A 14,455-nucleotide genomic window follows, 5' to 3' on the forward strand; every position below is an offset into this window, starting at 1 on the left:
GATTAAAATGGCCACTCCACTATATATTATACCGAAATCATCCATCTCTTTTGTTCCCTTTAATTTCTTTTTTTTTTTTTTCTGTTATCACAGCTATATTAATGTTTTTAGTTATTTTACCAATTCTAATTCCTTTGTTGTTATGCTTCGCTCATTCCACGTAGCTACTTTTAAAATATCCAAGATTCCTAATTGTTTACCTTTATTCTTCCTGGGTCGTTTTCTATTGTTTCGATCTGATGAACTTTCCATTTCCAGCATCTGAGTTATAGAAATTTTTTACTTGGTTAAGTAACCAGCCTTACACACCTGGAGAACCAAGGTATCTCTCTCTCTATCTCTCACTCAGTCTGGCCCCTACCTCTCAAACTTTCCAGCTAAGGAGGCCCTACCAGTAGCTTAGCTACCACTTGCACAGCTCTTAAGGTCATTGGTGCATGCAAGTCTCCTTACCACGTCAAGGTGGAGATACCATTAATAATAAAGGGTCATACTTTACAGATCACTTAATAGATACTGCATCTTGTTAGTTTGAGACTTTGTAACTTCATAAAATACCATTCGTGGTTTTAATTTCAAGTTTAAAAAAAAAAAGTGTATAATTTATACCGACTTTGAATTCTTTCCATGCTATCTCCTCTCCAGTGTATAATCCACATCCAGTGTTTGGCAAGGTCTTACAACTCTTGTACAAAATAAATACCCTTAATTTTTATGTTTGGTTGTGTTAGATTCCCAGACATTTTCCTTAATTCTTCTCTGAATTAAGGGAAATGGCATCGCAAATGCAGCTGCTAGATCAGCTCATACTTTTTCTACATAATGTTTAATGGTCCCTTATACTGACTTTACCTAGTTTATAAAATCGAAGTTAATTGCCCAATGGTAATACTCCTGGCAGGAAGCAGTGACAGGTAGATTGCATGAGTTTAAGCCTGAAATTAAGCATTGTCAGTCTAGTCAACATAGGAACAGAAGAGAGAATTTGTTCTTGCTAGGTTCTGCATAGATCTCGGTCATCTCACACATTCTTATTTACTTATGGCCGATGACAGACCTGTGTGTGAGATATTAATTCTTTGCAACATCTGTCTTACCATTAGTCATATTCTGGTGGAGTGCGAGTGCTTCACACGAAAGAAATGATATTTTTACTTATCTGGCCAATCACTATACATTCAAACAGATGGCATCAGACTTATACAAACTACATGTCATTTTTAAATTTTTACAAAGAATTAATATATTCAAACACCTCCTTAGTGCAATTGGAAGAACGACGGTACGTTACGCCCTTCGATTGGAAAAGGCCTAAGTTTGATTCTCTTCATGAGAATCGAACTTGGGGAGTCTTTCGGGAGGAATCTTTATATGGACGTTTTCAATCGAAGGTGAGTTAGTCGATCTTATACGGAGGTAGCAGGGTTTTTTCTCCCAGAAACTCGGGTTTTTCATCCCGCATACAAACAAATTGGCCATTCAGAACACACGCAATTTACAGACAAAAAATACTGGCTGTGATGGTGGGCAGTAGATGGTGCTGAAGATGATGATTGGTAGTAGAGGTTCGGCGTAGTGGTGGAGACAGAGAGTTTTATGTTATCTTATTTTATCTTATTCACTAATTTATCTCTATAAAATTATTTATTTATTAATACCCTGTTTTCTGTGGTAACCTGTGTCCACACAGTATAATCTTTGCTGTCCTTATGCCATAAAACCATGAATTAGTCAATCCAATTCAAGTTTGGATGATGAAGTAATGCTTTGATGCTTTAAATTTTCAAATTTATAGCAACAGTGGAGTAAGTGTGTTTCAGACCATAGGATATTGTGTTCTGTTTTGCAAGGCTCATTTTCTTGGATTTCCCATTGGTGATATAAGACTGTTGTTCTTGTATTCTTTTTTCCACAGAATGTTCCGTTTGTCCAAAATATGAAAGATGGCTGTCATAAAGAACTTGACAGAACCAGGAAGAAGGGGAATGTTTATCTTTAGAAGATGGGAACATGATGAGAGTTTGTTGATTGGAATATCCTATATTCTGAAACATGCTTACACCATCATTGTATTTAAAGAAAGCACAGAAACCTTACTCATCATCCGATCTTGAATTGGAATTTCTACCTCTCAATATCAAAGATATCGGAGAGTATTTTAATTACACATAATTAAAGTTTTAATTAATAATAGTTAATAACATGTCTTCAGTTATGCCTTTGCATTGTTCCATTTATAACATTGCATGGTTCTCACTGTTTCAAATCGATCCATTGCTCACATTCTACTTTGTATTAAACTACTGTTTGCTGGTGATGGCCCTATAATATTTAGGCTGAAATATATGGCCTTGAATAAATGTTATTTACTTGTCTCTTTGTATTAATTGAAGAAACCATAAAGCACAAGTATCTCTAAAAGAACAACTTGTCTAAACATTTCATAATCAGTGCTTCCTACATTTCCTGGCCTATAACAACATCCTGTTAAATATAGTATTCTATTTTCTATTAATTTCAACCTCAGACCAGACAGCTTGAAAAATCCTTGTGTATTACTACTTTTCATTTTCACTCAGGGAACACAGTTCTTTTCCTATTCATGAAAACTTTCCCTTTTTGCTTTTCTATCCTTCAATTAATATCAATTTGCCTTTTTTTACTGTTGATTTATTTCCGACATACCAGGATTGAATGAATGCAGAAGTCATAAATTTTACATGTACAAATAGTGAAAAGATGTGATTACTTTATTATTATTTAAATACTCTGGATCAAAGACAGTTGTAGAAAGTTTTTTCACTTAATTATGAATTAAATTAAACTTTCCAAGAAATTATATTCTTTTTTAATTCTTTATCCAAAGTATGCATAGTTTGTGTATGAAATATCTTCACAACTTGTCTAATTGTACAGGTCGGCCATAAATTAACTTTCCCTCTTTGGGGGTATTTGTAGCTAAAACTAATACACGGAATGAGACCACATTTTATATTGAGACTTTTGAAGGCATGGGGAGATGAATTCCACGAAAAAAAATTTAGTACCAAAAGTCGCTGATAGGGGAAATTTTGGTGCTGTGCAGAGCCAAAAGCAGTCAAATATTTGCAGTAAACACAGGTAAAAGGGATTATGCAAATTTTACTGTGTGTACGTGACAGCAGCGCCACCAATTCCACTTAAAAAGGGATTGAGAATGTTCAGGCAGTTATTCGAATGACTGATGAATTGTGCTCAATATGTGTCCTACCTTGCCTCAGCGTGCTTTACTTGTTAAGTTGTTTTACCTTAAACAGTGCAATGCCGTAGCAGCCCTTTGGGAATTTAGAAGGCTTCATAACCTGTACAGGTCCTATGTCAGCTGTAGCACTGAGAGTTATGATTAAGAAGTTTGAAGAAACTGGATCACTAGGAGTTAGACCTGGCAGAGGACGGAAAACAGTGCAAGAAGAGACAGTAACAGATGTTGCTAATGTGGTGTTTGATGACACAGGGACCAGTACTGGTTCCTGTGTTATTATTATTCTAAGTCATTATTCCATTTTATTTGCTTTTAATGTAATTATATGCTCCGTTTTGTAATTAATGTAATTATCCGTATTTTCCGTCCCCGCCAGTGCCAAAATTTCCCCTATTGGCGACTTTTGGTACTAAATCTTTTTTTTTTTTTTTTTTTGCCGAAATCATCTCCCCATGCCTTCAAAATTCTCAATATAAAATTTGGTCTCATTCTGTTTATTGGTTTTAGCTACAGATGCCTCCAAAGAGGGAAAGTTATTTTATGGCCACCCTATATATAGAAGCTAAAGACCTCGCATTAATTGTTTAGTATCCCATAATGTAAAGCATACATTGTTTCAAACATTAATAATACTGTGGATTTTGGGAAGGACCACTACTCAGTTCTGACCTAAAGGTTAGATATTATCAGTGGGTGTTAGACCACCCAGAAGACATACCAAGGTTGAATTGTACACGAGTCTTATATTTCCCATATGCAAGTAGTGATTATTATATTACACTTGCTATATTAGTAAATTCTTCAAAATTCAACCTTGGTGATCAAACCTACTGATGAAGCCTGAAAGTTTGAAAGAAGTCTACTTGTTCATTTTGTTGGAAGTTTTTTTTCTTTTTTCCACTTGGTTAGACTATAAATTTTATATTTAGTTTAATCCTTTATCCAAGTGTAAGCAAACAAAGTTTGTGCGTGAAGTTTCTTCAGGACTTGGGCAACTCTTAGCAAAGGTCGACAAAGCTTCACGTTACTTGCCTTAGTATCCCATAATGCAAAGCACATCTCCTTTGCGACATGTATAATGCTGTGCATTATGGGAAGGGTCACTAACCAGAGACTGGTTTATTGAGGTCTCTTCAATGGGAACCAGACCCAGAGGTGATGCCAAGATTGAAGCAATGCAGAAGTTATATTTACCTGTGTGAGTTGCCTAAAGGTGTCACACCTTATTATTAAATTACTCTGGATTAGAGAAAAAGTTTTTTCCCACTTGGTTAGACTATAAATTATATATTTAGTTTAATTCTTGAGCCAAGTGTAAGCAAATAAAGTTTGTGCCTGAAGTATCTTCAGGACTAGGGCAACTCGTAGCAAAGGTGGACAAAGCTTCACATCACTTGCCTTAGTATCCCATATTACAAAGCGCATCTCCTTGCAGACATATGGGAAGGCTCAGTTTCCCTGTATTAAGTGTGGGGATTCCCCTCATGAGATCCCCCAGATCACCCAACAGTGAGTGACCCAAAGGATCAAAAACTCAGCATTGTTTCCCTCAGTAACAGGCTCACCCTGTCACTGAGCAGAACTCTCAGCATTTGGCTCTACCCAGTGGTAGACTCACCCCACCACCGAGCAGAACCACTGTTTCATCTGAGAGGTAACAGCAACAGCCATGCCTCAGTTAACTTCATGGGCTACAGCATTGCCATCCATTACTCATCTACCTGGGTAACAGCAACAGCTGAGCCTCAGTTAAACCTCAGTTAAACCTTCATTGGCTACAGCATTGCTATCCATCACCCAAGCTTCCAACCGGTTTCGACCCTTAGGGATCTCATCAGTGGGAGCCAGACCCAGAGGTGATACCAAGGTTGAAGCAATGCAGAAGTCGTATTTATCTATACGAGTTGCCAAAAGGTGTTGCACCTTATTATTAAATTACTCTGAATTAGGGAAAATTGCTGGAATTTTTTTTCTGCTTGGTTAGACTATAAATTATATATTTAGTTTAATCCTTTATCCAAGTGTAAGCAAACAAAGTTTGTGCCTGAAGTATCCTCAGGACTGGGGCAACTCGTAGCAATGGTGGGCAAAGCTTCACATCACTTGCCTTAGTATCCCATAATGCAAAACACATCTCCTTGCAGACATGTATAATGCTATGCATTATGGGAAGGGTCACTACCCAGACTGGTTTTGATTTTTATTGAGGCCTCCCTTTCCATTATGCATAGCATTATACATGTCCGCAAGGAGATGTGCTTTGCATTGTGGGATACTAAGGCAAGTGATGTGAAACTTTGTCCGCCTTTGCTATGAGTTGCCCCAGTACTGAAGATACTTCAGGCGCAAACTTTGTTTGCTTACACTTGGATAAATGATTAAACTAAATATATAATCTACTTGCTCATCATAGTGGTGATTGTTTTGGATAAAGGGGAGTTGTATCTGGAATGTTCTTGGGCCTTTTTAAGGCATATTGATTAAGAAGGCATTTTATAGATTATTGCACAAGTTTGATATATAAGCTAGTGAAAACATGGATGAATAATAGATTGTTGGTCACATGGATTTAGCTTTTTGAATGATAACATCAAGGTAGAGTGGTGAAGTGGAAGATGGGGAGGGAGAAGCATTGTCTTGAAAAATAGAGGTAACCAGTGACATGCTGCCAGTTGTCTTCTTGCACCTTACTTTATTTCACTTATTTATAAATATTATGCAGATTGGCATGGGATGTTCAGTTTGCTGATGATCCAGTGACAGAGTAATATCAGATCCCTTCAGAAAAATGTATGCAGAGTTTTATCTTGAATTAGAAGGATAGTATCATTACTAAATGCAATGTTAGGTTATTGTCATTAACATTAAAACCAATCCTGCTCATTCCTTCATGCTCTCCAACTATATACTGTATTGTATATTGGTGGACCTCTGCTCCAGGAGATGAATGAGATTTGGGATCCAGGATTGACAGTTGCATGAGACCAGAAATTCAGTTGTATATTGCTGCTATGATTAGGAGCACATCCTCAACTAGAAACAACTAAATGTTGTACCTGTACCAGGCATTGGTCAGACCATGTGTAGATCCCTTTGCACAGATTTGTCAGCTGGTCATTATGATGTGAAAACTCTTTATGTTGAGTCTATACACGAGAGGTTGGTAGATCAACCTATAGTACATTAGTACCGTGTATGGGTTGGGGAAGAAGTACTTGTTCACATTAGATTTGAATGACTGTAGATTGTATTCCCTAGGGAACACATCATGGGGAAGACTTTTCCATAGTATAGCGGTTGCAGGGACAAAGGAGGAGAAGAAACTTGTTCTGTGGGTTTCAGGGTGCGCCGTGTAGGGATGTTGAGCAGCAGCTGCACGTGTTGTTCCAATGAGCTTAGTATTAAGTGGGGGAATTATTGATGTTATTTCGGATGAACATTTTCCATGGAAATATTTGTAGAAGACACACAGTGCAATGACCAATCGTGAAGTGGGGGGATAAGAGATGGGTCATTAAGTCTGATTGCACTCCTCTGTATGAAGTCCAGCAATTTGAGGGAGCTTTTTTGGGGGGGGAGACACCCCATATATGGGAGCAGTATTCGATGGGTGGATTTGTGATTTGTATAAGGTTAATAACTGTTCAGAGGTGAAGTAATGTCTTGAGTGAAAGAGAAATCCTAGTTTTTTAGAAGCTGAGGATGCAATGGTTATGCATTTGTGCCAGGAGAGGCTTGATGTCAGGGTAATTCCAAGAAGAGAAATCTCAAATTGTCTGGAAATTTGGGTATTGTCAAAAATAATAATGGGAAAAACTAGTTCTTTTTTTATGAGAAATGAGAGAGTACTGGGTTTTGTTTGCATTGAAATTGATTAGGTTATCTGAACATCATTGAAGGTTGGCTTGGAGGTCTGAATTACGGGCAGTGGTGATTGCTGATCTGTAGGTTGAGGTGAGTTGTGTGGAGTAAGGTTTATCAAAAGAAAGGGAGTGCATTGTGCTGTCATCTACAAAACTGTGTATTGGGTTGGAGGTAAGCTGAAGTAGGTCATTGATATATAGTATAGAAGAGGGTTGGTTGAGAGTACAGAACCTTGAGGAACCCCAGCATTAGTTGAATGGTGAGAGGATAAGGAGTCATCCACCACCACACATAGTGAGCATCCAGACAGAAAGCAAAGCTGGCAATCCATTTACAGAGGTTTTGGGATAGACCAAACGATGGTAGCTTGTTTAGTAAGTCCTTGTGCTAGACCTGGTCAAATGCCTTGGAAATATCAAGTCCAACCGCTTGAGATTTGCCAAACTTCTCCATGGCTTTTGACCAGCGATGGGTGACATATGTGAGCAGATCTCCTGTTGATCTTCAGCAATGGAATCCATACTGGTGGTCGTTTATTAGACAGGTAGCTTCAAGGTAGTGTAGGAGTTGGGTGTTGATGATTTTTTCCATTACTTTAGACAGGACTGAGGTGTGTGAGATGGGGCGTTAGTTGGACGGCAGTGACTTGTCGTCCTTTTTGGGAATGGGTTGAATATAGGCCAATTTCCAGGCTGTGGGATAGATGCCAATGGAGTAAGACCGTATATATATATATATATATATATATATATATATATATATATATATATATATATATATATATATAAGCGACATAGGACAGGAGACAGTTCTGGTGCGCAAACCTTCAGGACAATTGGAGGAATGCCATCAAGTCCAGCCAGGAGACTTTTTTTGTGTCTAATTTAGACAGTGTTTTGCTGATCTCTTTCTAGCAAAAGGATAGGGGGCATTGTATGTTGGGCATCTGGAATGGTTGGGGACATTTGCCATTATCGATTGCGCGTGCATTTGAGGCAGAGTGTGAGGCCAGGAGATGAGCCTTTTCTGTAGGAGATGATGCAATGGAGCCATCTGGATATGATAGAAGTGGGAATAGTGTTGGGCAGAACTTACTGCCAATTGCTTTGGTGAGAGACCAAAAGGCTCGGCTGTTATTTGAACAGGCTGCTAATTTCCTGCTTTTGCTCTTTAGAACTCTGTTTTGAAAGTTTTTTTTTTCAGGCTTGGGTATAAGCTCTAAAGGAGGATGGGATTCTTGATCTGAGTCAGTGATGATATGTTTGGTTTTTTATCTGTACTGCCTTGGCACATCTTTTGGAAAACCAAGGTTTAGTTAGGGAATGGCAGGTCAGAGTACTGAGGGGAAATGTATGATTCCATGCTAGTGAGGATTACTTTGGTTATGTGTTCAGTGCATGTGTTTGGGTTGGACGGTCAGAAGCAATGGTCTAACCATGGGAATGAGGCTGTTCTACTTGGCATTGTTATAATGCCAAACTACTCTTGATAGGGTCTAGCAATGATTATCTATGATAGACTCTAGAGAATGTTGGTTATCTCTTCTTTTCCAATTGTGGAAATGTAAATTCTAGTATTTACTGTATAGGTGATATGTTAAAGTTGTTGAGGGCATTTTACCTGATTATTCATGAAGGTTGAGAATGAGTCCTTCCCCAACCAGTACCACAACCATTTATCCATGAATCCGCATAACTCGAATCAGGATAAGTTGAGGACTTACCATATTGGGGGAGAGCACGAGACTAACAGTGGAACCCATGTGTATGCTGTGTACACACTTCATGGCTGGTGGCATTATGTGCACCACTGGCTTCTGCATGTGCTATATGTGTAGGAAGCTAACTCATAGCAGACGATACTTGTATGCCACATCCCATCATCTGGTGAAAAAAAAAAACTGGCATTGTACAAAATAAAAAGAAACCAAGAACTTGATTATTTCAGTTCCGTCCTACCAAAGAATGGCTATAACAGAACATTGGTGAAAAAATCTTATATCCCCAGATAACCAGTTGAACATAGTAAAACCTAAATTTTCATTGCCACGGTAATTCTTCCCTATGTGTGGTCTGTCACAGACAGGATTTTCAGTTACTATTTCAACAGGGTATCAAAGTTACCTTCTACCCCCTCCCCCTTAGCATGATTTCTAATATCCTTAGGTTCCTAAACCTTGCTATCTACTACTTAAGCAACCTGACATTGACAAGATCACCTGTACCTAGGACAGACAGGCAAGTTGGCAGAGAGAGAGAGAGAGAGATGCATATGTCTGAACATTTCAAAGACATGGAGAAGGAGAAAAAAACACAAATCAGGATTGATGGCACATACACCAGAGACCATACATGAAGTATTGTGGCAGCAATACTTAATGTGTGGTTACTACAGTGATCACATAAATTGCAGGTTCAACTTGAGAGCATTCAAAGAGTTGGAAAAATGATATTTCATCAAATATGGTTCTCTCTCATAAAACATTTAGCACATGCAAAGAGCAGTGGCATGCATCGTCACTAACCACCAGTTGCCTGCATAGCACAAATGTGCATACCATTGTTACCCTTTTTTTTCAAATATTTACATCATGATCGTTACAAGACCACAGAAGCTTTTGTAATGAAATGTTCCTTTTTGTTAGTTATTATTACTGGAAATTTAACATGGTCATAGCACAATTACAAGAATGTTAAGGCACTTTTATTTTGTGAAGCAAATTTAAATATTTGAAACATTGGTATGCCAGTCTGGTTGGCCGAGTGGTTAGCATATTCACTCTCCAGCCAAGAGGCTGCAGGTTTTAATCACTTCTAGGCTTCACTCTCACACCTCACAGGGTTTAGGGAGTGAAGTCGCAGATTCCCTTTCTATACAGAGTTAGTGGGATTCAATCCTGCAGCATCTTAGCTGGAGAGTGGATACACTAATCATTCGGCCAACCAGGCCAGTATACCAATGTTTCGGACATCTAAGTTTGCTTCATAAAATAGAAGTGCCTTAACATTCTTGTCATGTTATTTATTCAATACTAATATATTAGTTAGTTGTTCAGATGTGAATAACTACAGAACATTGGTACCATTAAAATTCTGCACTCTAAAGAGTTGTTTGTATTCCTAAAGTAGTCTTTAACATCATTCAAGAAATAAGAATAACAGCAGTTTAACGCTGTATGTGGTTAATTATGTCAGCAAAATACTTGAACAGTTATGCTTCTATTCTTAGTTAAGTTTTATAAATCCTGATTTATAATTTATAAAATATAAATGCTGTTGAGCAAGTATAAATGATTTTCTTATCTTAATATCATAATTTTTGAAAATCTTGTTTAAATTTTTTTTTTATATTAAATTTAGTGGTCAAGTACGGATTATTACTGCAGACTCAGAGCATTTTTACCAGTTTGAATCAGATGATGAAGAAAGCTGTAACTCTGCTCCCCCACATGGTAAAATTTATTGCTTATTCGGCAAGGGTTGCATGATTCACATTATATATATATATAGTATAAATAACTAACAGTATTATTATTAAATAGTTCTAGTTTTTTATTTCTTTTGCAATCGAAATGTTACTCATAGTGATATGTTAATTTCTTATCCTTCTTCCTAGCATTATCCCAGCTATTGGAGTTGGCATTTTTTGTATCCTCCTCACCCCCTCCCTAACACTGTCTTCCTCTGGACTAATTCCTTTACTTGTACCATGTTTTTCCATGTTTTATTTATATCACCATTTTCTCCCCCTTCCCTTCTGTTCCATCTACCTGTAATCCTATTGCTCTTTTAATCGGTTGTCTCCAGTTTTATTCCTATGTTGCGAATGTAGCCATCCTCAGACTATAATAATATTGTTTCTAATCTTGTCTTTCCTTGTGACTCACTTCATCCACCTTGGCATCTGCATTTCTGTTACTTATGTTTGCTCATTTTATTTATTGTTAAGACATTTTTTCCATACATCTTAGCTAATCTTACAAAAGCTAATTCTTATAAAACCTTCCTTTTAAGCTATCTACTATTTTGTGTGTAAAGTGCGTGTGTTCTAATGGGTAGTTTTTTTGTGAGATGAAAAGTATGATTTTCTGAGAGGAAAAAAATCCTGCTACCTCTGTATAAAGTGTAGCTAACTCACCTTCAGTTGAAATGTTCTGATAAAGGTTCTTTGCATCCTAGGTGAGATTCGAACCCGGGTCTTTCCAACCAAAGGGCATTGTCGAAATTGACTGAGTTTGTTTTCTCATTAAGCTACATCTTGTTACTAGGAAATGTTCTGCCATCTCATAATTGCCGCAACACACTTCATTTTTGAATTCCTTAATTCGAAAAATGTCACTGGTATTCAGTGACAGCAGTAACACTGTTTTCATTGCAAAATACACCTGCATATTTGGCATTAGAAAACATGAAGGGCTTACTGAATTTCTTAAACATTGGCTGTACTGAGATAACAGTAAACTCCATTGGCTGGTACGTACGTGATTTTAACAGTGATGTACTGTTGTAATTTTCATCCATCTCATTCATATTAAAAAATACCTCTCTCTGTTGTATTTTATTTCATTATTACTAATACCCGAAAAACATTCCATTAAGCAAAATTGATTTTTTTATACAGGTAGTTCTCACTTTACGAATTTTTATTTTAAATTGTGCATGGTGAAGCCAATTAGGGGTGTGTACGGGGAATTACGCAGTATATAATGATGCAATGATCAGGTAGAACGAGCCTCAGTCACTCACAAGCCTTGGCGACATGAGTTTGTTATTTGTAGTTTTCTTCAATTACACCTGATTTTTTATTTGTTTTCTTTTAAACTCTAACCCTTTCACTTTTCCAACAATGTCAAAAAGAAGCAATGGTGCAAAACCAGAAAATGAGCCAAAGAAACAAAGAAAAGCAAACTCAAGCAATCTTAGGTATGGCTAACCAGTTGCACATAGAAATTTTGGAAGGTGACGTTTATGAGCTGCTTCAGTCTCACATTGTGGAACTCTCGCCCAATGATCTCCTTGAATTAGAGGAACAAGAAAGAAACGAAGAAGAAAAAGACAAAGATGATAATGAATTTGAAGCTCCAACTCAGTTTTTTACTTTAAAAGGCATACAAGAAACATTTAATCTTCTCGAAAAAGCTCAATCAATCTTTGAATCATGAGATTCGGACTTAGAACGATTTGCTAAATTTTTGCGTGGAATGAATAATGCTTCGGCTTGTTATCGAGTTATTTTAAACGAAAAGAAGCGAAAGTCAACAAAGCAGATGACACTCGAGGCCTTCTTTGAAAAAAAAAAATGCATTGAAGCTTCCTACTACCTCAATTCACCCGGTGATCTAGAAATGAGCTAATTTTTTTCAAAGAATCTTTTTTAATTAAAAATTTTTTATTTTTAATTAAAAAAATTTTTTAAATTAAAAATAAAAACTTATTTTTTTAAATATATAAATTTTTGGCCATTTAAGTATTTCCTTATCATTTAATATTCATTTTATATTTTATATATTCCTTCTTACGAATATATAAACTCTCGCTTATAGCATTATTTCTAAGGCAAATAACTCCCACTTTTCAAATTTCCGATTTATGAACGGTCTGCAGGAACTAATTAATTTACAAAGGCGGGAACTACCTGTATAATGAAATTTGATGTAAATAGGCATCATATTTATTTTTATCCATCATATGATAATACATCACATGATGCGTATAAATTGTAAATCTGAAAATGGAAGAATTCTGTTGTCTTCTGTTTTAGGTGTAAAACTGATCTTTGATGTAAACTTTTAAATAGGCAGTAAATTTGATAAACTATTCCTTAGATCATCAGTTCCCAACTGGTGGTACACGTACCCCCTGGGGGGGGGGGTTACGTGCTGGGCCGTTCAGGGGTACACGTAAAATAATCGGTAATTGCGGAAAAAACGGATTTAGGACTGTATCTTGCATCTTTTGAGGCACTGAACAAAAGTGTCAGTATTTAAAAACAGCTATTTTGAAAACAAGGGGTATAATTTATAGAAATGGGTTTAAAAGGGGTACACAAGTGTAAAAAGATTGGGAACAACTGCCTCAGATCTTCATCATATGAGGAAAGTGTCATTAGTGAAGTAATCTTTCTCCAAGGTATGCTGTGCTAGTCTGCTTTTTGGATGTATGCTTTTTGTCCTTTTTTTCTTGACCAAGAAAAACTTTCTGATTCTATTTACATAGGTACAACAAATACTAGGTCCCCTCCTGCTGTATCAGAACAGTATATACACATCTAAACAAAGTATCCACCTGAAACAAATCAGAGATTACCAGGATCCTCTTGCTTTCTCAGATGTATTCTCTGCCATATGGAACTCAGTATTTCAGATCAACATGATTGACTACTTTTGTCAAGAATAAATAAAATAAAATAAATAAAAATAAAACAGACTAGCACAACATGGCTAAGAGAAAGACGACTTCATCAGACGGAAGAAAGCTATGCTAATTCACAAATCCCAGTTTAAATCAGACTGTTCCTAATAAGCAACACAAATTTTACAGAACCCTGGGGAACTGTAACAGAACTAATAGTATGATTTTGCATCAATTTTGGTGCAAAATTTATGCCTGTCTACTCATCAGCATTAATAACAAGAATCATCAAGAAGAGTGCCACAGTCAACCTCCAATCATGTGACTGTCATCTCTTGAGGTTATTTTGTTTCCTGTCTTCACTGAGTGTGTTGTAAAGTTTAAATGTCTCAGATAATGCTAGCTTTAGCTATCAAAATGTCCACTTGTAAATGATTCATTTTAGTCATTAAATTATTTATTTGCATTCCAGTTTCTACATAGCTTTCTCTTTCCGAAACTTTGATGTGAATGAGCAGAAAGGCTTATATGTTGGCAGTTCATGTTAGTTTGTTTAACTGTATTGATTCACAACAGAAAAATAATAAGAAAATAATTAATATATTTAACTTATTTGTTGATATTATATCCAGGATCTTTGGAGCACAAAAATAGTTTGTGCTCCAAAGCATGATTCACAGCACAGGAACAGCAACAATTCAGTTAGCAGTGGGACCAGTTTTAAAAATTGTTACAGACAACACAAGAAACTAATGTACTCTTAATTGGCCATCTATTGCTGAATAAAGAGAGACAAAAACACAAGATTAATTTGATATTAAAATTACTATCTCCAGGTCTGTGTAGCTCAGTGGAAGTGGCACGTGCATTCTCTTCGCTTGGCTGCACAAAGATAGTCGCTGACTGGAGGAACTTTTTCTAAGCCTTTCTTCGACTCGTTCCCATGTTAGTTGATCTGTGGCACAGGCAAACAAGTTTTTTCTCCCAGAAATTTTGGTTT

At 36.7% G+C, this 14,455-nt stretch overlaps 1 protein-coding gene across 1 annotated transcript in view; it reads left to right on the forward strand.

Annotated features, from left to right (window-relative positions):
* The window catches only part of LOC150096603 (DDB1- and CUL4-associated factor 11), a 346,061-nt gene that overhangs the window by 8,681 nt on the left and 322,925 nt on the right, over positions 1-14,455 (forward strand). The window contains exon 2 of the mRNA XM_090408033.1: positions 10,465-10,556. Within this exon, the coding sequence (XP_090264159.1) occupies positions 10,465-10,556 (92 nt within the window). The remainder of the gene's footprint in view (positions 1-10,464; positions 10,557-14,455) is intronic.

The sequence above is a fragment of the Typopeltis vanoorti genome, chromosome 18 (assembly GCF_054136105.1).
Source record: "Typopeltis vanoorti isolate ZY-2024b chromosome 18, IOZ_Tvanoo_1.0, whole genome shotgun sequence".
In the NCBI taxonomy this organism is placed as follows: domain Eukaryota; kingdom Metazoa; phylum Arthropoda; class Arachnida; order Uropygi; family Thelyphonidae; genus Typopeltis; species Typopeltis vanoorti.